The sequence below is a fragment of the Pseudoliparis swirei genome, chromosome 11 (genome assembly GCF_029220125.1).
Source record: "Pseudoliparis swirei isolate HS2019 ecotype Mariana Trench chromosome 11, NWPU_hadal_v1, whole genome shotgun sequence".
Classification (NCBI taxonomy): Eukaryota; Metazoa; Chordata; class Actinopteri; order Perciformes; family Liparidae; genus Pseudoliparis; species Pseudoliparis swirei.
The window spans coordinates 6,761,949-6,786,768 of NC_079398.1; the positions used below are offsets into that span (position 1 = coordinate 6,761,949).

The window sequence follows — 24,820 nt, forward strand, 5'->3', positions numbered from 1 at the left end:
ACAGCTACATTAGCTTAAAGTCTCAATGCGTGACATTAACTCATATTTATTGTCTCATTATTATACATTATACTGTGAACTTGTTTACATTCCTTTACAATAATTTACACATTCTGATTTCTACAGTATTTCTGAAGTATATTTAATTTGTTTGCATATCTCCATCCATAATCCAAATCGCTTATGCTGCTTTAGGGTCGCGGGGCGCTGGAGCCGATCCCAGCTGACATTGGGCGAAGGCAGGGTACACCCTGCGACAGGTCGCCAGTCCATCTCAGGGCTATTTTGCATATTTCTGTTCTATATTTCTGTTTCTCGACTTTTGTAGTGCTCACTGTTTATTTTCTCTCACTATGTTTATTGGCATGCAATAAAACGCTCAAGCAAAACCCTCATATGTCAAACACCTTCTGATTCTAATAGATAAAAGGTCATTTGGGTTAATCCTCTGGGGACCATGAATATTAATTTTGCCAATCGGTGTTGAAGCATTTAAACCAACTTGTTGGACATACAACTGACCACCTACATGGCCATCATCATCATCATCATCTTTGTCATCATCATCATCATCATCAGGCTCTGTTGCTAATGAAACAAGATTTTATTTTTCAGTTAATCCTACGACTGTGTTTGGTGCAACCAACATTTTTAGCTTCTCTGTTCACAACCACTACTATGTTGACCAAAGACGCAATAGGAAGTGCGGTCTTTTTCTAAACAAGAGACCCCCACCTCCCATCCTCCCCACTGTCAGCAGGACAGATCACTCTACAAACAACATCAGCAAACACACACAACTTACAGCAAACACACTCAATCAAATGTTGGTTGCAGGCACTGACTTCCTGTTCTGTTTGCATGCATACACTCACACAAAGAGGGAGAGAGCAACATGTAACACAACACACAAGCAAAGTTGAACTTTAGCTCCTGATTTACAGGCAGATCTTAGATGTTTAACAGAAAGGGGCGTCTAGGCAACACCGAGGATCAAATAAATCTCGAGCTCAGCGTGTTAGATTCTCGTGACAGATTTCCTCTCTTCCTTTCCCCCCCCCACCCCTCAGCTCCACAGAGGCAAGCTTTGGATCAGCTCACGCGGCTAATATAAATACTGCGAGACCTTAGAGCATGCAGTTCTGATTTCAAGTCAGCTTAGGAACCTGGAGAAAGTGGCGTTTTTTATTCCAGAGAAGTTTGAAAGTCACCATGGTCGACAGCCTGGACATGGAGAAGCAACAGAAGCGTTATTGCATCCACACTAAGCATGTCGTCATCATCTGTGTGACTGTGATGGCATGCTCGTTGGCGGTGGGCCTCGGGGTGGGCCTCTCTGGGTCAGGCAACGCATCCACCAGTACCTCCACACCAGCCCCCACAGCAGTTCCTACCCAGCCCCCTCTGCCTACCAGAGGGCCCTGTGCGCCTTCCGCTGACTCTAGCGGCGACTGGGTGAATTTCCGTCTGCCTAACTACGTGCACCCGGTCCACTACGACCTGCATCTGGAGCCGGACCTGGAGGAGGACACCTACACGGGCACCGTGAACGTCCACGTAGAGGTCATTAAGCCCACGCGCCACCTGTGGCTCCACATCAGGGAGACATTTGTGAGCGCCCAGCCCAGGCTGAGGATGCTGAGCAGCCGGGCGGGCTCAAGGGAGGTGGCAGTGAAGGGATGCTTCGAATACATTCCCCAGCAATACGTGGTGGTGGAGGCCACAGAGGAGCTGCCCGCTACCGGCCCGGACGAGGTGTACGTACTCAGCCTGGACTTCCAGGGCTGGCTCAACGGCTCCGTGGTGGGGTTCTACAGGGTCGTCTACACCGAGGGCGAGTTCACCAAGTAAGTCCATATACAACATACGAGAATCAAAAGTAAGTGAACGCCGCTTCAGTTGTTAAAGGACATTAAGGTAACACTTATTTTGACTATATTTAGTATTTATAATTTCTAAGCAGTATATGCAACAAATAAATAGATCACATTTTATAATCTCACGGGATAATACCTGCTTACTACATGTAGTAGTACACAGTATTAAGCAGATATTATACACTTTAATTATTTATTAAGCAATTTTTGCCTCTTAAATATGGTGCATTTTTTATATTGTGTTTTAAACTGTCTATACTATTATAATAAACATGAGCAAATATATTGATGTTGTACATCAAATTAAAGAAGACAACTGGGGCTAAAACACCAACTGAAATAAAAATACAAATATCATAATCATCATTTTGTCAGGTGTCGGCCCACTCAGAACGTTTCCGTAGCTAGCGACATGTAGCTTTGTGCAATCATAAATAATGAGATGTTCGAAAGCAAGAGGACTTCACACAGATTTTAAATATCTTTACAGAATCCTTCTGCACCAAAGTATCACGGAGATATAAGCCAAAGAACACAGATATATTAATCGCTTCATAGCTTTACATTCAGCAAATTCAACATACTTTTGTTCTTGAGAAGAAGAAAAAACGTTTCTCTCCCCTGCATTCCAGCTGGCATGGCTTTAGTGTGTGTGTAGGTCCCTTTAAAAACCAGGCGGACTTTTGGGGAAGCTTCATAGTCAGCTGTCAGGAAGTTCAATTTCAGCGAATCGGATTTCACATTTCAAATATGGCGACGCCTTTCTGTCTCCTATTGGCTCACAGTGCTGTCAATCTTGTCTTTCTTGGTACCAATCGATTCTATCGGCTCTAAGTATTCCAATGACGTGTCGTTCTTTAAAATCCGCCATTCCCCGGCGGAGATATCTGCGCGCGCAACAGCTGAGCTGACAGATCCAAAAACCGGCTTTACGCACAGCACGCACGCGCACAGCACCACTTAGTTTGATCGTTTTTTATCTTTGATTTACTGTTTTAAAGCCACATAATGATGTATTTGCATGTATTGAACACCACAAGTAAAAGTGAAAGTGAAATAAATGGTTTGGTACATGAGAAAAGTCAAATGGCACAGATGGTGCTTCAATGTGCCCAAATGCAAATTTGAGAGACCTCGCCTAAATTCTCTTTCCTAAAAAGTCTCCAACTATTGTTCTGCTTTATTTTTTCTGAGTCAAACTTTGCAGAGAGTCTGTTCACAAGTTGTATTATTATCTGGGTGATTTTAGGCCTTTGCTGTGCATCCATCCAGGAGATATTCATCCTGAAAGTGCTTTTATTTCTAATCGAACCTGAAACTTCTATGAAAATAGAAGTTTCATCTTTATTTACTCTTAACCAGTAACATATATACTAATATTTACACATCTGAACAAAGGCTCACATGTGTTCCCTTTATTATAACACCAACATTATTCAAATAGCTTTTGTGGTTGCAGAGCTACACCCTTTTTAGTTTGGGTATGTCATTTCGAGCAGAAACCTCAAAAATCGGGTGGGGTTCAGGTGCGAGTAAAGTTTTGGAAAAGAATAGTAAGTGGAAAAGTGAATACATTTATCCACTCTTAGGTCAAGAATGAACGGTCATTTAGAATAATACTTATAATAATAATTCAAACTTATACAGCGCTTTCCTGAATACACAAAGCTGTGTGGGTCATATCGGAGGCAGGGTTTAGCAGTTGGAAGTGGTGTGTTTTAAGGGCTTTCTCAAATAATGGTAGGGTGAGAGCCTGACGGATGTGGATGGGAGAGCGTTAAAGAGGGGGGGTGCACTTATCTTCTCTGAATTCAACTTGACACACGTGTTACTTTTGGAAAAAGCTTTAACGCACAACAACGCATAACATATCAAACAAAAAGACAGCACGTTTTAAGTCCAAGCTTGAAAGTTAATGTTCGACATTGGAAATAATATTTTGACAAAATAATCTCATCTCAATGGCCTTTTCAATAAACAATCAGACCTTTTTGGAGCTCTAACTGCATCCCATGGCATTCATCAGCGGATGGAATTGGCTCATTTGTCATGGAGATACTCTGGATGAAGTTCTAACAACTGCTGGGCTATTTAAATGATGAACACACTCCATCTCCTTAAGACTGGGAGACAAGATGGAACTATGGAACTTTGACCAAATAACAACCCCCCGTGAACCCCCCGTGAAATCTTGGCTCAGTTGTTTCGGGAGTTAATACTAACTTAGTTACATGTTGGTTGAATCACACTCTTCAGCTGTAGGAGGGTGTAAAAAGTTTAGATCTGCAGCTCTGAACCCAGCTGCGAATTATGTCAGTTACAGTGGATTCCAATGGTGTCACATATTTACACTGAAGAGAACAATTATTTGTCCCTCGGAACTTATCAAACCCTTTCAGAGCTATAATCCACTTCAGTCCTGCACGCTCAATGTGTTCCAGCCATTGTTTGATTGGATAAATACTAGGGCTGTGAAACGATTAACATTTTTAATCAGGTTAATCACAGGTTTCTGTGGATTAATCATGATTAATCACATATATACACTTACAGGGCTCTCAAGACAGGCAAGAGCTCCGAGAAGAGTTGTTGACGGGGGGAGGGGAGGGGGGGGGTGGATGCAAGTGACTTTTTTTCGTCCCGATGTGCGCGCACACGCCGGCATCCGAGCTCTGTGGCACGCGAGACGGAGATCGGAGTCGTGTTAACGCGACACTAGAGACAGAATGACATGCTGCTGGTTCGAGACGACCAACAACAGACGGATTGGAAGCTCATTCTGCGCATGCGTTAAATGCGTTAAAAAAACCAAACTAATTAATCCTGTAATTTAATTAACTGAGTTAACGCGTTATTTTTCACAGCACTAATAAATACACAACCTTATATCACATCCATGTGGCTGGACGGCGGAGTATTTATTACCTTATAACAATACATACAGGCACGTGCACAGATAGACCCCTAGTGGTGCTCAAGCACCATCCCTTTTGCCCTGGATGAGTAAAGTGCCCTTTCTGCTGGAGCACCTTTTTTTCATTCATCAGCATTTAAGAATAAAAATGGCTCTCTGTCATCAAGTCCCCCCAAATGTGTTTTGATATTCGACGGGGCATTTATCTGAGTTCTTGTGAGAATTTCGCCCTGACATGCTTGTACCACATTGTTTTATGTGGTATGTTTCTCTTTGTTTTGTCTGTTCCAGTTTTACAAAGATCAATCTTGTATGAGCATTGCAGAGGCTGAAAAGAGTAAATGCAAGAAAAAACAACACTTGTAATAACTAACCCAGAGTGATGTCATGCCGGGAAATATCAGACTGAGGCTTTATAACTTTTTTACAGAGGTTTAATATTTCCCGGCATGACCGAGCGGTCGAGGTTAGTAAGTTGTTTATTATATGGCATTTTTCGCTCCTATCATTTTTTAATAAAAACTAATTGTAATTGTTAATAGAAAACATTTCATTTTGTTTAGCTCTCATGTCTTCTCACGACACAATGTGTTTCAATTACTTGCTAACTTTAAGTTACAGCGATCAATATAAAAATCATTTTGCCGATGGGTGCCCTTTTTGTTTTGTTTGAGCACCTGCCCCCCAAAATGTCTGTGCACGTGCCTGAATACATATATATATATATATATATAACTAGAGAGAGAGAGAGAGAGAGAGAGAGAGAGAGATAGAGATTTTCAGAGGTCACAGAAGTTCCTCAGGGATAAATAAGACTGTGGTCAGGGAAAGTAACTGATGCAAAATACCAGAAGGTGTCTCAATCTGGTGCTGGAAGCACTGTGAGAGTCATGTTCTACGACTTCTCCAGTGCCTTCAACACCATACAGCCTTTGCTTCTGAGGGACAAGCTGGAGCAGAGCGGAGTGGACCACCACCTGACCGCATGGATCCTGGACTACCTCACCAACCGTCCTCAGTATGTGCGGATACGGGGGTGCGAGTCAGATCGGGTGTCCTGCAGCACAGGAGCCCCACAAGGAACCGTTCTGGCTCCATTCCTCTTCTCCATCTACACATCGGACTTCAACCACAACTCTGCTAACTGCCACCTGCAAAAGTTCTCCGATGACTCTGCAATCGTCGGCCTCATTTCCGCCGATGATGACAGGGAATACAGAGAGCTAAACCAGGACTTTTTAGGATGGTGCCAGCGGAACCGCCTCCAGATTAACTCCAGTAAAACCAAGGAGCTGGTGGTGGACTTCCGCCGGGGTAAACGCCCTCCTCCGGTACCGGTGAGCATCCAGGGACTAGACATTGAGATCGTCAAATCTTATAAGTACCTGGGTGTTCACTTGAACAACAAACTGGACTGGTCCGACCACATACATGCACTTTATAAAAAGGGACAGAGCAGACTCTTTCTGCTGAGGAGACTGAGGTCTTTCGGGGTGCAGGGTGCACTCCTGAAGACCTTCTTCGACTCTGTGGTGGCATCAGCCATCTTCTACGGAGTGGTCTTCTGGTGCAGCAGCATCACTGCAGCTGACAGGAGGAGAATGGACAAGCTGATAAAGAAGGCCAGCAGCGTGCTGGGGCGTCCTCTGGATACCGTGGAAGTGGTGGGGGACAGGAGGATGATGACGAAGCTGTCGTCCATGATGAGCCACGCCTCCCACCCCATGCAGGACACTCTGGTAGCGCTGCACAGCTCCTTCGGTCACCGGCTGATTCATCCCCGGTGTCTGAGGAGAGGTACCGCAAGTCCTTTCTTCCCGCTGCGGTTAGGCTACACAACCGGCTGAGCTCCCGGTAGGCCACTTCACAACCAAACTGAACTTGGTCACTCAGCAGTTTATCACTTTATCACTCTACCACTACCTGGTGCAACAACATGTGCAATATGCTGAAGTACTTTTTGTTTATATACTTTGTTTATATATATATATATACTTTTTATTCAGTCTGTACATATATTCTACTGTTTTTAATGCTTATTATATTCTACTGATGTTTTCTTTTTTAATGCTTATTATATTACTTGTTTCTATTTTATTATTCGTTTTATCAGTGAGCTATACTACTGTGATCCTGTAATTTCCCCACTGAGGGACTAATAAAGGAATATCTTATCTTATCTTATCTTAATCAGAAAAGACTTGCATCTGAAAGTATTTCTCATTGGGGGTTTAAATACTTTTTTTTAAAACAACGAGGAGTACCAAACCCATTTGCAATAATGTGTCCTTCGTTTATCGACAGGAAGATCGCTGCAACCGATCACGAGCCAACGGATGCTCGCAAGTCGTTTCCCTGCTTCGATGAACCCAACAAGAAGGCCACCTACAGCATCTCCATCATTCATGACGATAGCTACAAAGCTCTGTCCAACATGCCCCTTGAGGTAGGACTCAAGTCATCGACGCAAACATGAACACGTTCAATGCTGTTGTATTTCAAAATGCTACATATCGAGAAGGAAAAAAAAAGTTCTGATAAATTAAATGTAATTACCTTAACGGTTAGACATTTTGAGCAGGCCCCAACACATTCTCAATACCAACTCACTATATGTTAAATTTTGCCGACATGTGATGCGTTGTTAAGAAGTCATTACACTTGTTTCTGTAAGATCACCTTGGTCAGTCGCTTCTAATTTTCCCCGGTTGGGGGGCTTTTGTGATCCGTCCAGCATATGACAGACGCCCTGTGTCCTCGAACCTGAAAGGAAAAGCACTCCCCCTAAAACACCCTTTTAAATCCCTTTACCAGAAGGATGTCATGTATCCAGAAACATAATCACATTTTAACATCACCGTATATGAATGTCACCCTGCAGTCGTCCGTAAGAGAAACAGATCTCAATCAGCTGCTAGAAGAAGTTGTGGAGGAGTTTTAAAAAAACTGCCGCTGCACAATTACACACAGAGCAACCCGTTGCATGCCAGTTAAAGCTTGAGTTTTATTTTTATTCAGACTTATCTGCACACGTTCAATTGTTTCAACACTTTCCTCTATGTATTCCATAAGAGTAAACCTTTATGGGGGTAGGGATCAACACCTGCATATGTTTTTGATGAACATTTGAAATCGTTTTGAGATACTTTTACATGTGTATATCTATTTATATTAGTAAAAATATCTCTGTGCCCGTCAGAAATATATTGGATTCATGTGGATTTTGTTGACATTTATATATGATGATAACTATTTTTGTGTGTATTTAGGAATATGTTCGAGTAATTTATATACAGTTAGGACCATAAATATTTCGACATTGACCAATTTTCATCATTTGGGCTCTGTACACCACCACAATGGATTTTAAATGAAACAATCAAGATGTGCTTTAAGAGCAGAAGTTCAGCTTTAATTTGAGGGTATTTACATCCACATCAGGTGAATGGTGTAGGAATTACAATACATTTTATATGTGGACCCTCCTTTTTAAGGAATCAAAAGTAATTGGACAAACTAACATAATCATCATTGTAATTGTCAATTGTAATACTTGGTTGGAAATCCTTTGCAGTCAAGTACAGCCTGAAGTCTGGAACCCAGAGACATCACCAGACACTGGATTTCATCCCTGGTGATGCTCTGCAGGCCTCTACTGCCACTGTCTTCACTTCCTGATGCTTCTTGGGGCATTTTCCCTTCAGTTTGGTCTTCAGCAAGTGATATGCAGCTCAATTGGATTCAGGTCAGGTGATGGACTTGGCCATTGCAGAACATTCCACTTCTTTGCCTTAAAAAGCTCTTTGGTTGCTTTTGCACGATGCAAAAGACCTGGAAGACCACGGAGAACAACTGTGGTGGATGACAGAAGAATTATTTCCCTTGTGAAGAAAAACCCTTCACAACCGTTAGCCAGATCCAGAACACTCTCCAGTAGGTAGGCATATCTGTGCCAAAGTCAACCAGACTTCACCAGAGTAAATACAGAGGGTTCACCACAAGATGTAAACCATTGGTGAGCCTCAACAACAGGAAGACCAGATTAGAGTTTGCCAAATAACAACTCAAAGAGCTGTACAGTTGAGGAACAACATCCTATGGACAGATGAGACAAAGACCAACTTCTACCAGAATGATGGGAAGAGAAGAGTCTGGAGAAGGGAAGGAACTGCTCCTGATCCAAAGCATAGCACCTCCTCAGTGAAGCCTGGTGGAGGGAGTGTGATGGCGTGGGCATGTATGGCTGCCAATGGAACTGGTTCCCTTGTATCTATTGATGATGTGACTGCTGACAAAAGAAGTAGAATGAATTCTGAAGTGTTTCGGGCAATATTATCTACTTATATTCAGCCAAATGCTTCAGAACTCATTGGACGGCACTTCACAGAGCAGATGGACAATAACCCAAAGCAGACTGCCAAAGCAACCAGAGAGCTTTTTAAGGCAAATAAGTGGAATGTTCTGCAATGGCCAAGTCCATCACCTGACCTGAATCCAATGGAGCTGCATTTCACTTGCTGAAGACCAAACGGAAGGGAAAATGCCCCAAGAAGCATCAGGAAGTGACGACAGTGGCAGTAGAGGCCTGCAGAGCATCACCAGGGATGAAATCCAGCGTCTGGTGATGTCTCTGGGTTCCAGACTTCAGGCTATGATTGACTGCAAAGGATTTCCAACCAAGTATTAAAATTGACAATTATATTGATGATTATGTTAGTTTGTCCAATTACTTTTGATCCCTTAAAAAGGAGGGTCCACATATAAAATGTGTTGTAATTCCTACACCGTTCACCTGATGTGGATGTAAATACCCTCACATTAAAGCTGAAAGTCTGAACTTAAAGCACATCTTGATTATTTATTTTAAAATCCATTGTGGTGGTGTACAGAGCCAAAATGATGAAAATTGTGTCAATGTCCAAATTGTTATGGACCTGACTGTACAGTATATAGCAAAATACTTGTGTGGATCCTTCTGTGTCCATTTAGTTATATAATAAATATTATTATATATTGATATCCTTTTATGTCTCACTGCTTATTACAAACCTGCAGTTTTGCTTCTTTTCCTTCATGTTTTGTGTCATAAATCATAGATTTTTTAGATGAAGTTGCAACATGTTCAGATCATTTGGATTCAGCTTCATTTAGGGTTTGTGTAAGATTTTAATTCTGATGGGAAACCGCATGGTTCATTCACAAAACTTAACATACATCCTATGAATTTCTTGTCCGTAAAGAGTTTCTTCTTTGGCCTCTCTAGGGTGAACCTGAACAAGTGGCTGGCAAAAAACTGAAGAGCTCCTTCCAAAGGTCCATTCCAATGAGTACCTATTTGGTATGTTTTGCTGTGCACCAGTTCAGCCATGTGGAAAGAACTTCCGCCCGAGGAATTCCTGTGAGTTTACCATTATGTACTCCAATCCATCTCATCACGACAAGTAGTGATGAAAGTAATGTATACTATTAGATTCATGCTGTCAGGCAATTAATGCACATACGTGTACTCTTCTTCTGCCTTTATAGTTGAGAATCTACGCCCAGCCAAGTCAGTTAGAAACGGCAACGTATGCAGCTGACACAACCAAAGTCATCTTTGACTACTTTGAGGAATATTTCAACATGACATACTCCATCTCAAAACTGGGTATGTTCAGACTATAAACAGCATGTATAGTGGGTTAACGCATGTCAGATTCACAGTACTTGCATGTAACTGATTTTCTTAGTCTTCCACCACATTGTTGGGGTCACAATTAGCCACAGACCTTTTCCACAGTGTTCTCTATCACACTTGTTTTCGATGCCTTTATTTAATTCTGTACCAGGAACAGTATGCCCAGCCTGCCCCTCTCTATGGGATCTGCACACTATGTTGTCACTACTGTATCTGCTACAGTTAAAAAGGTCAGCTCAGATGTACGAGATATGTGTGTGTTTAGGTACATATGTAGACGTCTGGTTCAGCGAAATGAGTCAACCTCTTTGTATCTATTTTCTATATATTTATTTTCCTGTACTCTAGGTGGATGTACCAGTGGGAGGGGTGGATAGGGTGGGTTTGTTATCTGTTAGTATATGTACACAAAAGGTGAAAAACAAAGGAAATATCAGTTAAAGTACATGTTTACTGTGTTATGTACCTGTCAATATTTCCAAATTAGAAAAGAATAGTCAGCTCTGAACCCCCCCCCCCCCCCCCCCCCCCTGAAAAATACCTGATGGAGTCAAATGCAATGGTGACATCATTAAAGGTTCAATTGCAGAGTTTCGAGAAAAGCACAATTCAATTCAGTTTATTTGTATAGCCCAATTTCACAAATTACAAATTTGTCTCGGAGTGCTTTACAATCTGTACACATAGACATCCCTGCCCCAAAACCTCGCATCGGATCAGGAAAAACTCCCAAATAACCCTTCAGGGGGGAAAAAAGGGAAGAAACCTTCAGGAGAGCAACAGAGGTGGATCCCTCTCCAGGATGGACAGAACAATAGATGTAATGTGTACAGAAGGACAGATTTAGAGTTAAAATACATTCAATGAATATGACAGAGTGTATGAATAGTAGTAGGCATATTCCACGATGGAGACCTCCACGATCCATCAGGCAGATGGCGGTGGGGAGGAGGAGTGGGCGGAGTCTCAACAGTGGGCGGAGTCTCAACAGGATAGTGGCGTAGTCAGTAGCAGGAATTCCACGACCCAGACCTTGATGATCCATCAGGCAGATAGGATCTATGTCGTCTCATAGGGTCCGATGACCCCATGAGACGTGAAGTCACAAGGACTCCGGGGAGAAAGCAGAGTTAGTAACGTGTGATTGAGAGATGAAAATTAATCCCCAAGGAGAGAAAAGAGGAGATAGGAATCTTGAATGAACTGAAAGTAGTTTAGGAGTTTATAGAGCCATTACCCAATCTAAAATTTGTAATTTGTGAAATTGGGCAATCCAAATAAACCAGAAATCTGTAAATGAGAAATACAGCAAAGCAGGATAAAGAACATTCATTCCAATAAAAAAGCATTGATGGCCATATTGATCTAAATACACTCTCACTGTCTCACAAGCATTGGTGAGACAGTAATGCAATAAACCCCTTTGATAAGCGGTGACTTCAACGGACTCTTTGTGCTGTTTTGATCCAGATAAGATAGCCATCCCTGACTTTGGTACTGGTGCCATGGAAAACTGGGGCCTCATCACCTACCGGGAGGCCAACCTGCTGTACGATATAAACCAGTCGTCGTCCTACAACAAGCAGCGAGTGGCCAGCGTCATCGCCCACGAGCTGGTTCACCAGGTACCACGGTCTACTTTTATTACTCTGCTTCTTTTAATTGCGTCTTTTATTCATGAGGCAGATGTAGTATAGTTTTCTTTTTTGTCTCACGGTATACTTTTCCTTTGGCAAATGTATGATGTTTTTTTTATCTGGGATGGAAAGATCTGGGGCGACTGCGTGTCAGTGGTTAGCAGGTCCGTCTTTCAATCAGGGGGTTGGTGGTTGAATCCCCTCCTTATTTGATTTGTCCTTGAGCAAGACACTTAACCCTGAGTTGCTCCCTGTAGCAGTGTAACATGATTGTAAGTCACTTTGGATAAATGTGATGTAATCTGTGCAAAGAAAAACAAAAGGGGTCAGAGTTCAGAATTGTAAATGTTTAAAATCCTTTGTGCTTTTTATGATGCACACGTCTTTCTGAGATATGCCATGGGGCAGTAAATAAAGTTTTATGATCATCAATGTCACAGGAATGAGGGATCAGCATATGTTTCCTTGGTATGAAGAAGTCTTCCGGGTGGCAAGGTTTTATAAGGTCCTCTCACATGTACTGAACAAATAACCTATAAACCTGTACAGTATAGAAAGTCACATTTTGGTGGTATCCCTTCAGAAACACAGTATTACAAATCGGCCCCTCTCTCCAGCTCAAAAAGCAAGAAAGAGAGAGAGAAAGAGAGAGAGAGGGAAAGAGTGAGAGATCAGCGGTGGGCGAGTGAATGAAGAGGGGGAGTGGAAAAAGCCATAAATCAGAAAACTAAAACGTTACTTTATGATTGTTTCACAGCAGTTGAGTTCTAAATAAACACATCTAACCCTTCTCAAAAACTCACAACATGAACAAGCAGGAATTGTTGGGTTTGCGGATCAGAAAACAGGGACAAAAAAAATAATTATGATACAACATCCAGATACATTTAAAAAAAGGGGGGGGGGGGATTAGAAATGAAGGCATTTCTCAAACAAAGGTCTAATTCTTTCTGCAGGCTGTCTTCAGAATGGGCAATCAAAAGTAGCTCACAATTAATGTTTACATCTTATAAACCCCCTAGCAGGTTTTTCCCTGCAAATTCCATATAATTTCCTTTGTTTGGACCTTTGAAAGCTCACATCAGTAATCTTTTATTCCCCAGTGGTTTGGGAACATCGTGACCATGGACTGGTGGGATGACCTCTGGCTTAACGAGGGCTTTGCGAGTTTCTTTGAGTACATCGGTGTGGAGAAAGCTGAACCCAGCTGGGGCATGGTAAATTCTCCTTCTAAAGGCACCACAATTAATCCCACTGTCAGTTGACCGGTCCATCCTGAGGACTCTCCCATGTGTCCCTCCTTTGGCGTACAGCGAGACATCATGATCATCAGCGACGTGCTTCCCGTTATGGTGGACGACGCCCTCCTCTCCTCTCACCCGATCATCGTGAACGTGACGACCCCAGCAGAGATCACCTCTGTGTTCGACGCCATCTCATACAGCAAGGTACGACTACTGGATGCAGAGAAAGTGTTATAATGCAGGCAAACACTTGTAATGAAAATTATCCATCTTCATCCAGGGAGCGTCCATTCTCAGGATGTTGGAGGACTGGATGGGCAAAGAATTGTTCAGAGACGGCTGTCGAGTAAGTCAGAGGCGGCTGCAGCTTTGCGGCAGATATTTAACAAATGGATTTAGCTCTTTTGATTCATGTTCATAAAAGTTTCCTTCAGATGATTGATGAAAGCCTTTTTTATCTTCTTTCACCAGAAATACTTGAAAGACTACTACTTCCAGAATGCCAAAACGGCCAACTTCTGGGCATCTCTCGCCAATGTATGTTTGAACTTTTTCGGTTTAAAATCTTCCATCGCCAGATTAATACCTCAGTTATCAAAAAAAGCATTCAATATGTTGAGAAGGCTTATCGTCTGTCTGGATGAAAGCGAAGTGAAAGGATGAACATTGTGTGTTTAGTCTTTGTGCTAACTCCAGACCCCTAGTCAGGATGCACCTGCTGCTCAGTGGGCGGGGCTTGGTTTTGGCTCGATTGTCACAAACTTTCAGTTTTTACAGCTAAACACTAAAATAGGTTTCTGAAAATGTTTTCGGCGAGAAATAGACAAAGCAGTAACAGACTTTTGTCCGATGATGATCTGTGATTGACAGGCGCATTAGAGAGTCCCCAGCTCTAATTGGATGTTTTTGTTCTGGCGTGGTGAACTCTGTCAAATGCTATGAGAAGCACTAAAACGAGGCAGATGAACCAGATTGATCTGACTTATGTACTGCTATTGTGTCAGTTTGAGCAAATATGACCCAAAAAGTTGTTTTTGACAACAACTGTAGCTTTAAATCAAACCAAATGTGGTAACGTGTGTATATTTTTTCTTTTTTTAATGGACCCTGTCAGGCAAGCTGTTTCCCCCTTTGTCCAGTCTTCATGCTCAGCTAGGCTAACCATATCTTGAGTAAATGTCCCTTAATAACTGCCAGCATCTTAGTCTCAGAAAGAAAACAAAAGACATTTCCCCCCAAATAGTGGAACGTTGCTTCAGGTTTTATCTGTGAGTCTCTCTGCCATTCCTCCTCTCTGTGACCAGGTAAGTGGGTTGCCGGTCGCAGACGTCATGGATACATGGACCAAACAGATGGGCTATCCTGTGCTGGACCTGTCTGTCACGGAGACAATGGCAAAACTGAGCCAAAGTCGATTCCTCCTGGATCCTAATGCTAATGCCAGCTATCCTCCTTCACCTCTTGGGTCAGTGATACAAAGAAGATAAAAACAAATAAATAAAAAACCTTTTGCTCCTTCAACCCTCGGACCTGTCAAAATCTGGATCAGGATGGCATTGTCCTATTTTGGCATCAAAACTGCATCAAACAGTACAACAAATCCAAAATGCTATGTTGGTTATTTCCAATATCCAATCTTTCATGTTTGACAGCATGAAATAAATAAAGTTATTCAGAACTTTAAATTCAATTTAGCATGTCTTTGATTGTTTATTCACGATAACCTATAACCTGAATACTGTTTGAGAACCATTGGATTTAGTTTCTTTAATATGATCATTAAGTTGAAAGAGATAATAGAGTTCCCACAGTCAACACATCTGGTCATGTTGGACTTCTGATGTACACAAGCATACAATCTGGTCTCCTTACCATCTGTATCAAAATGTTTTCCTCAAAGTTACATTACACAATTTTTTTTTACCTAAAGTGTTGTTCCTCTCCGCTCTACGGCGCTTATTTTGCTTCTTTGTTAGCATCTTTCACTTCACATCTCTGTTTTTTACCGCCCTTAAATGTACTGTTCTAGCAGGCAGCTGTTTCAGTGAAGAGCTCCTGCTCCTGGGTGGTGAGCAGTGTACCCTACCTGCTCACCAGACATTCAAATCAAAAATAGCAGGACGGTCAGAACGGCGGCTATCTTGATGTGTACTGCTGCCATTGCAAAGAACGTATTGATTGAAACCAACTTGCGGGTTAGACGAGACATGTAACTCAACAGCGCGTGAATTCACACATGTCAGTTTGGTATATTAATAATAATGAAAGTGTTTTTGTTCCAGGTACAAGTGGACCATTCCAGTCAAATGGCACTCTGTGAAGAGCGACAAAAACATGTCGGCGATGTTTGAAAAGAGCAGCACAGGTATTATGCTCAGCTTGAGTATTGTGTAATCATCTTCAAAGTATTAAATATGATAAAAACTAACTATTTAATCATGACTTTAAGTCAGCCAATGGCTGAAGTCAAATATAATTTCTGGATTATATTGCATAAGAAAGAAATAATAAAATCACAATTATAAACCAAAAATTAGTTTTTCTTTACACATTAATGCGCTCATTTCAGAGCTTGTCGTCAGTGACTACTCGGCCGCAGCGGACGGGCTGCTGAAAGTCAACAACGATCACATTGGATTCTACAGAGTCAACCACGACGGCCTCATGTGGAACTCTATCAGTCAACAGCTTCAGGACCAGCACTTGGTGAGCTGTCCGCAGAGATCCACGAGCATGGTGCACACATGCACACACTACCCAGCACATTTCGAGTTCAGAGGTCTGTATTTCTTGTACGTCTCGGTGAGTTTGGCTGCTGTTAATATTGCTCACGTTGGCATTTCTGGTCCTATTTATCAGATCGATCACAATTTGCATTTGTAAACGATGAAGCCTTAATGACCACCAAAGTTAGAAACGGAGTTCCAGAGGATTCTGTGCTTGGACACATTTTATTTTGCTTTACGTATGCTTCCTTTAGGCAATATTATCACGAAACACTCCATAAACTTTCATTGTTATGCAGATGATATCGATCAAGCCAGAGGAGACCAACCAGCTCGTTAAACTTCAAGCATGTCTTAAAGACATAAAAACATGGATGAACTGCAACTTCCTGATCAACTCAGACAAAACTGAAGTTATTTTTCTCAGAATCAGAATCAGAATCAGAAACAGGTTTATTGCCAAGAATGTTTTCACAAACGAGGAATTTTCTTTGGCGGAAGGTGCAAGATTCGCGCACCAAGACACCGAGGCGCCGTCCGCGGCGCCATCTTGGAAAGGGTGGATGAAAGATTACAGCATAACATGAGGGAAGAGGCGAGAAAAGAACACGCAACCCCCGGACTATGCCCCTAGAGGGGTACAGTGTGGGAGCAGGAGAAGAAAAAAAACACCATTGCACATAAGCACATACATCTTAGACATGACTTGCAACGAGTAGGAAGGGGGGGAGGGGAGGTAATCCAAAGACTGGGCGATAGCCCCGCCATTGGGGGCAGAAGGTAACCAGCACCGACAAGCAGCCAGCCCGGTCCGTCAGCCGTCACGGCGCCGGACACAGACCCCGTCCTGTCACCCTGGGGGGGCAAAGCAGGCGAAGGCGTGGGACGGGGGGGTGGGGGTAGTGATTGCATATCAGTGTGTTGAGTTCGTGTGTGAGTGGCCTGGTGTGTCGTCCTCCCACAGTCCACAACAGACAAAGTTCCCAGACCGCAAGATGGTCGTTGCCATGGAGATAGCCTTGAAGGGTCCTGGGGAGAAAACAACCACAGGTGTCTGTGGATAAGGGGAAGGGATTTGAACACCTCAGAGATCAATTATCTGGTGATGTGGTTTCTGTAGATGGCATTGCCCTGGCATCCAACACCACTGTAAAGAATCTTGGCGTTATCTTTGATCAGGACTTGTCCTTTAATAAATCTCAAGGACTTCATTTTTTCATCTACGTTACATTAAAAAAAATCAGACATCTTGTCCCAAAAAGATGCAGAAAAACTGGTTCACGCATTCCTAGATTACTGCAACTCCTTATTATCAGGGTTCTCTAATAAGTTTCTTGAGTCCCTCCAGTTGATCAAGAATTCTGCAGTTTGTGTAATCACTAAAACTAAGAAAAGAGATCAAATTACTCCTGTATTAGCTGCTCTGCACTGGCTCCCCGTAAAATCAAGAATCACATTTGAAATTCTTCTCCTCACCGACAAAGCCTTCATTGGTGATGCTCCATTATATCTTAAGGAGCTTGTAGTACCATATTGCCCCACTAGAGAGTTGCGCTCACTAAATGTGAGGCTTGCTATAGGCGTTTTTTTCTGATCCAATGTCAGGTCCTGGGACAGGGATGTCGTATGTGTACTGTACAGAGTGTAAAGCCCTTTGATGCACATTTGTAATTTGTGATATTAGTCTCTACAAAATAAACTAAATTAAATTATGCTTTTGAACTTTGATGCTTTGCCTCTAATGGCATAATTACCTCTACTCATAGACACCAAACTCCCTGGTGCTGTTGTTATGGTAACCTTCTATTTGACTCTGCCCTCAACAGGCCTTTGATGCAGCTGATCGCACAAGCTACATTGATGATGTTTTTGCCCTTGCAAGGTAAGATTTCTGCCCAAACCACCGATGAAAATTGATGGCATCATATTTCGAGATTCCAACGACTGTCTCATTCCACTGTTCAGGGCAGATGTTATAGATTACGGTAATGCCTTCAATCTGACCAAGTACCTGACTAATGAGACGGACTACATTGTCTGGGACCGTGTGGCCTCCTCTCTTGCATATCTCCGGGACATGCTGTCAGGCAACGATGCACTCTACCCATTGTTTCAGGTAAACTAATCCTTTCAACTTAAAACCTCGCTAACCTGGAAATGTATCTGTGATCAAAAGTTTCAACAAGCCACTTCTGCAAAATAGACACAGGAGAGGGGATTTAATATTCGGTAAAGTTGCGTACTTTAAAAAAAAATGAAATTGGGCAAAACCTTATAAGATTAAAGCCTGAATTCCATTCAATGTTTTAAGTAAGTGAGCTCTGAGTGAGGCAAATGTCCTGGAAGATACATTTATGCGTTTCCTTTCATGTTCTCTCTGTGTACAGAATTAGATTGAAATATAATGCTTATATTTTGCTCTCTGCGGCTCACGTTACTGTCTTGTGTTTAACGACTCGGTCTTTGGTGTGATGAGGTGGATCCAACCTTGCAGACTGAAGTGATGCGGTTCCATGACAAAACTAAATTAATAACTCAGAGTATTCAATTTATTATTTTTTTTGTACATTTGTGTTTTTCTTGAAAATGTAACACCTATCTCTGATAATATTCAATGTTTCTTAGAATATATCTTTCTCCTCACTCCGTAATAATTATAATAATTATAATTGTATTACGCTACCATTATTTAGATTACTTAAGTGAAGATTTCTGGCTCATAGTCTGAAAAAGAAACTCATTGTGAGAAAACGGCCTTTTAAGATTGATATGTTTTATCAAATTAGATATATTTTGAACATGCTACAGGGGAAAAGAGTAATACAAAATCGACTAATAGACATCACCATGAAATGTTCACAGTTAATTCTTTACATGAGGACATTATATTTGTTTAACAAGTTTTCTGAAACGTCTAATAGGGTATAAATATCTAATAGTAACTCATGGTGAATTTTGCAGATATCTCCAGACACCAAGTTGTAAAAAAAACACCTTCATGTATGTTTTAGCTGTTTTCCATGGGTCGGAGTGAAAGCAAAACAGACCACAATCTTAAAATTGACTAGTGCATGAAAACAGTTTCTGCATGTTGTATCTCGCCTTGATTCAGAAGCATTTGGTTGTTTGTTTTCTCTAGAAATTGTTTCGCAACCACGTTAAAGCAATCACAACACAACTTGGATGGACTGATCGCGGAACACAGACGCAGAGGTACATTAGTCATCATTCCGTTGCTTTTCCCAATGCGTGTCCTTGATCTTTTATGCTAATGGCTCATTTACCCACCAATATGACATGCGTGTCATGTCCTCTGCTGGCTGTGTGTGGCAGGCTACTGAGGGAGACAGTGCTCAGCATCTCTTGTCAGATGGGAGATCAGGAAGCTCTGAACGAAGCCTCTCGCATTTTCGACCAGTGGATCTTTGGAGATATCAGGTAGCACCACTCCAGTGTCTTTTCAAAATATAGTGTGTCAAAGTATATGTCGTTTTGTCATTTTCACCCACACCTGATCACCAGTTTTCTATGAGAACGAGAGAAGTAACACCAAAAACATTTTTTAGAACCTGACATTACCATTTCTTGGCCCCGCAGCGTAGCGGTGAACCTGAGGCTGCTGGTCTATCGATATGGTATGAAGAACTCTGGCACCGAAGCAAAGTGGGACACAATGTTCCAGAAGTACAAAAACACTTCATTGGCTCAGGAGAAGGACAAGCTGCTGTATGGACTGGCTTCCGTGGAGAATGTGGAACTCCTCGACAGGTGATTAAAACTGATAACCTGAGAACACTCATTTCCTCACTTTGGCTGTGATAGGATAAAGTGGCAACTGAAAAAGTGAGGCCAATGCGCAAGTGTCTCTTCTGGTTGTATAGAAGTCGATGAGAAAATTACTTTACTTCTCTCTTTATTTATTCCCTCAGTAAATATTGTAAACATGAGTTTATGGTCTCAATCTCTGGTTTCAAGTCTTCTTCAATACAGTATGATGTTCATTTAGTAAATGATAGTTCATTTAGAGTCAAATAGATCATAAAGCAGAGTGTGCTTAAGGGTGGGGCTACCCTGTGATTGACAGATCACTACCAGAGCCGAATATCTCTACCACGGTGTAGCGCAGCCCAAGTCACTTCCGTTCAAATTAAACAAAGATGGCTGGACAAAATCCAAGATGACGCCGGACAAAATCCAAGATGACGCCGGACAAAATCCAAGATGGCGCCGGACAAAATGATAAACATGAGGCTTCAAAACCCCAGTCCACAAACCAATGGGTCACATCATGACAACTACATCCACTTCTTATACAGTCTATGGAGATCCCATGTTTGGTTTGATATGTTACCTGGGTTACATAGCCATGGTGGAAATAGAACATTTGTTTTGGTGCACTGCAACCATGTTTGCCTTTTGTCAGTAACTACTCTCCAAACCCAAATCAGTGAAATCTTGAACCAGCCATTAAGCGATGACTTGGTTGTTTGTCTTCTTTATCACCTGGCACCAGTTTCTAAAATGACAAGGAAACACGATGTGGAACTCAAGTTCTTTTCATTCAAAAACTGTTAAAAAAATTAGACCGCATAAAGTTTAGACGTCTGACATTGGTTAGGACAATGTAGAAAGCTTTATGAAAGTAAAACCTATGTTCTAATAAACCATGGTTTTCTTTTAAAGTTCAAACCATGCTTTGGACTTCGTGGTGTTGTGGTGGAAAGACTCCACCTCGGGGACTCTGCATGGACTGTCTCAAACTGCTGAGCAGACACTGTTGGACTTTACACTCATAGGGAGTCTTATACTTTGCTTCCTCCCACTCAGTTAGATCAGAAAAACAACTGACTCTCTGGTTAGACAACACTGTAATCTCATGAATAAATATATAGAATTTTGACCATGACAGTTCATGCCCGACTTTAGGAACTGTAATGTTTCAACTGTATCTGTATCTAGACTTTTAGTCTCTAACTCTCTATTGTGACATTCATCTGTGCTGTCTGTTTTCTTTTAGTGTGATAAAATGTCTGGATTTTACACACAAGATCAGAATTAAAAATAATTATGAGGAGTATTTATGTGAAAAGAATAACCTTTTTTCTGTCCATCAGGCTCCTGGAGGCCTCGAAAGATGAAAGTGTGGTGAGGAGTCAAGATCTGTTCACTGTGGTGCGATATGTTTCCAACAACCCACTGGGGCAGAACATGGCCTGGGACTGGACCACACTCAACTGGGACTACCTGGTCAACAGGTCAGCGCAAAAAAATACTAGAAATTATGCTAGGACAGGCTGTACTAAGACAGGAGTTTAGCTGGCCGGTCGTTATCAGACTAGAGATTAGCTGACTATTCAATTCAATTCAGTTTATTTTGTATAGCCCATTATCATAAATTACAAATTTGCCTCAGAGGGCTTTACAATCTATACGACATCCCTGTCCCAGGACCTCACATCGGATCAGGAAAAACTCCCAAAAAATAGAAGAAAACCTTTCACAGGGAAAAAATGAAGAAACCTTCAGGAGAGCAACAGAGGAGGATCCCTCTCCCCGGATGGACAGTTGCAATAGTTATCATGTGTACAGAAGGAATCATTACAGAGTTACAACACATTCAATGAGTATGACAGTGTATGAATAGTTGGTATTAGGCACGGACCACGATCCAGACCTCCAAGATCCATCAGGCAGATTGATCGTGTTTTCTTTGTTCCTAATTTATTTTGTGCCTCCAGAACTCACATTCCCACTCGTCTTCCTGCTCGAGGCTAGCAGGATGGTGGCTAGCCGACTGGAGGTTAGCAGACTAAGCTAGCAGTATGGAGGCTAGCCGACTGGAGGTTAGCCGACTAGAGGCTAGCAGAATGGAGGCTAGCGAACTGGAGAGGTTAACCAACTGGAGGCTAGCTGACTGGAGGTTATAAACTTCCCAGAATGCCAGGGACAAAGCTGTCTCCTTGTGTTTAACACAAGCCTTTTGGCAGTGGTTTTGAAGACACTGAATGGTGACAACCACAAATGTGGACAAAGCAGGAGATGTGGACAACACTTTGCTGATCAAAGTAATTTTCTTTCTCAACAGGTACACCATCAATGACAGAAATCTTGGTCGCCTACTCAGTCGGATCACCACCACGTACAACACAGAGCTCCAGCTATGGAAGGTTTGCAATGTCCTTTCTCCTACGTTTTTTTATTATTCTTCGATTAGGCTACTGGTGTCTTTTTAGCATATTTGTTTATTTAATGAGTTATTTTTATACTGGAGAGCGGTTAGTTTATCTTTATGCAACATTCTAATGATTCTTTGGTCAAGAAATATTCAACTAAAAACATTTACGAATTTGGCCTGAAAGGTGACTGCACACCTGACTGTGGTCAGCGTGTCCTAAAGTCTTTCTCAGTGGATTACAATTGAGAAGGTTGATGCCTGCAGGAAAAAATAAAGGAAAAGATCCATAGAAACTTCCCAAACCTCTCACGGAATCTAACTTCTCTGCTGCCGGCTATATGCTTAGTAGGCCTATGTTCCTAACATGGTTTTGCAGAAATATGTTTCGATATACTGCTTCTCTGCTATGCTGCTTGCCTGCTTCAACATTTTAACATTCTGCCAAAAGTTGTATTTTCAGTCATTTTGGAGAAAATTACAGTTTGAAACCCACTGGAGAATTTCTAAGGAGATTTTAATACTTTTTCCTGATTGTGAAAACCATTGTAGTTATAAATTCAGGCACCATGAGCATGGGGTATTATCTGATGATCGCTGAAAAAGGGAATAAAATGTTCTTCAATGCACAAGCTTCTCTGTGCTGCTCTTGCAGATGGGGCATTTCTTCAGTCTAACTCCAAACGCTGGTGCCGGGGAGATGCCTCGGCAGCAGGCACTGGAGACGGTGAGGAACAACATTGGGTGGATCCAGAAGAATGAGAAGGAGATTGGAGGATGGCTGGTAAACAACGTCGCCTGACCAGTCTGTGAAATACTGCAGGAATATCATATGTATACGAGACTAGAGCATCCACAGTCCCCTGTAGATACATCAGGCCTTCTCCCAGTCAGCTTATACAGGATGAGCCTCGGTTGAGTTTGTGGTCTTTTTGAAGGTTCCAGAGCCGGTGGCTGCTGATCTGAATCGACATTGCAGATAATCAAATAATCAAATTGTTACTTGTAAGCTAAATTCTCATGTCCCGTGATCCACTAAGCGTCAGTCTCACTTTGCAGATTGCTGTAGTCCTCAAGGGTCTGCGTTCCAGATGTGGCCTATTTAGCAGAGTGAATTCTGACTCTGTCTTACAGTCCAACATCACCACTGTTCCCCTATCATGTGGCGACTAACAATAATTTCCACTTCATTTATGATCTTGTGCTCCTCACATAAAGAATATGTATGCAGCCCTCTTCTTCTCCTTCCTGTAAACATGTTTTATTACAAATTCATCAATATATTTTTGTAAATTTTAACTTGTTGCACAGTGAGTTTTCTAACACCCGCAAAGTGCAGCCATGATCACCAGACCCACCCATAAAGTATGCTTCCGTGCTTGTTCTTTTGTATTTGTGAGCAATAATGGAAGTGTAGGAGAGTTGAGTCGAATTAATAAATATTTACTAAAATGACTGTGCACCATGACCTTTATTTAATGTTATTTTGATCTCAGCAGCAGCAAATCATAGTGTAACATTTACCTCGGTACTGTGAAAAAAGAAATGGAGATACTTGCACTTTCCTAACAATTAGTCAATATTTATATTGGAGATTAACATTTTGCATTTAAAAGCATAAACAGAAATTAAATATGCTTCTTGATGTTAAGGAATGGCTGGGATCCACGGGGAGTAGGACTCAAAAGCAGACTTTGAGAGAAGGTAGTCAGATTCAAAAGAACAAGGACTTTACTCGGCAAAACATTCGAGACGAACTGACACAGAACAAAGTGTTGACGCAGACTAAATACACAGACTAAATACACAGGGGAACGAGGCACAGGTGAAAACAATGAGGGCGGGGTCTGCAATCACACAGGAGGAAACAATCAGGAACAGAGCAGACAATCACAGGGACAGGAACTGCATGGAAACAGATGACACAAGAGACATGCAGTGCGTTTACATGATGGTATAATTCGAATCTTGCTTTAGTCGGACTATGCTATCTTTTGGGGGATCTGCTATTATCCCAATATACATGGCAGTGAGTAATTCGAATCATTGGCCGAAAGCATGTCATATCCGATACGATAGGTGGCGCTGTTTTCATTACAACTCGTGGTGATACAGCCATTTCCGCTTGACCTCTTCACCACTACCAATAACAACCAACAACAACAACATCAACATTTCGAGAAAGATGGCGAACAGAGAGCAAGGCGACGCTACATCCCTCTACTGTTCTTGCATGATGTTAATAGGAGTACAGCGAATGCAAATGGCGCTATTGGCATTGTTTGTTTGTTTTTGCCGGCCAGGCTCCCGGCAGTGACAACTTATCGTCTCTTTCGACTTCCGGGTCACGACATGGGAGGGAGGGGGGAGGAGGGCGGCGGCATCTCAAGCATGCGCAAAGACGCAAAGTCCAGTTCCTAATCCAATTCACCGTTACATGCCGCGATAGTCGAATTATCAACTGGATCGGATCGAGTTATCCAGGGGTGTTAATCGGATCGTAGTCGGACCGCACATAGTCGAACAAAGGTGTTTACATGAAACGGATAATTCGATTTCAGTCCGACTAAGCC

At 42.1% G+C, this 24,820-nt stretch overlaps 1 protein-coding gene across 1 annotated transcript; it reads left to right on the forward strand.

The window, feature by feature from the left end:
- The first annotated feature begins 1,212 nt into the window (after nucleotides 1-1,212).
- Nucleotides 1,213-23,702, forward strand: enpep (glutamyl aminopeptidase). Its single transcript, XM_056427113.1, has 20 exons — nucleotides 1,213-1,847; nucleotides 7,096-7,237; nucleotides 10,055-10,189; nucleotides 10,318-10,438; nucleotides 11,939-12,093; nucleotides 13,209-13,322; nucleotides 13,419-13,553; nucleotides 13,630-13,695; nucleotides 13,821-13,886; nucleotides 14,654-14,814; nucleotides 15,632-15,714; nucleotides 15,919-16,055; nucleotides 17,902-17,957; nucleotides 18,041-18,191; nucleotides 19,215-19,288; nucleotides 19,409-19,513; nucleotides 19,673-19,843; nucleotides 21,190-21,330; nucleotides 22,161-22,242; nucleotides 22,903-23,702. The coding sequence occupies exons 1-20, from the start codon at nucleotides 1,213-1,215 to the stop codon at nucleotides 23,047-23,049; spliced, it is 2,877 nt and encodes a 958-aa protein (XP_056283088.1). The 3' UTR covers nucleotides 23,050-23,702.
- Nucleotides 23,703-24,820: the final 1,118 nt, after the last annotated feature.

Coding starts and splice junctions, on each gene's coding strand:
- enpep (XM_056427113.1), top strand. CDS start 1,213: ATGGTCGACAGCCTGGACATGGAGAAGCAACAGAAGCGTTATTGCATC. Junction 10,190..10,317: donor CTTCCGCCCGAGGAATTCCT/GTGAGTTTACCA, acceptor CTGCCTTTATAG/TTGAGAATCTACGCCCAGCC. Junction 13,696..13,820: donor TGTTCAGAGACGGCTGTCGA/GTAAGTCAGAGG, acceptor TTCTTTCACCAG/AAATACTTGAAAGACTACTA.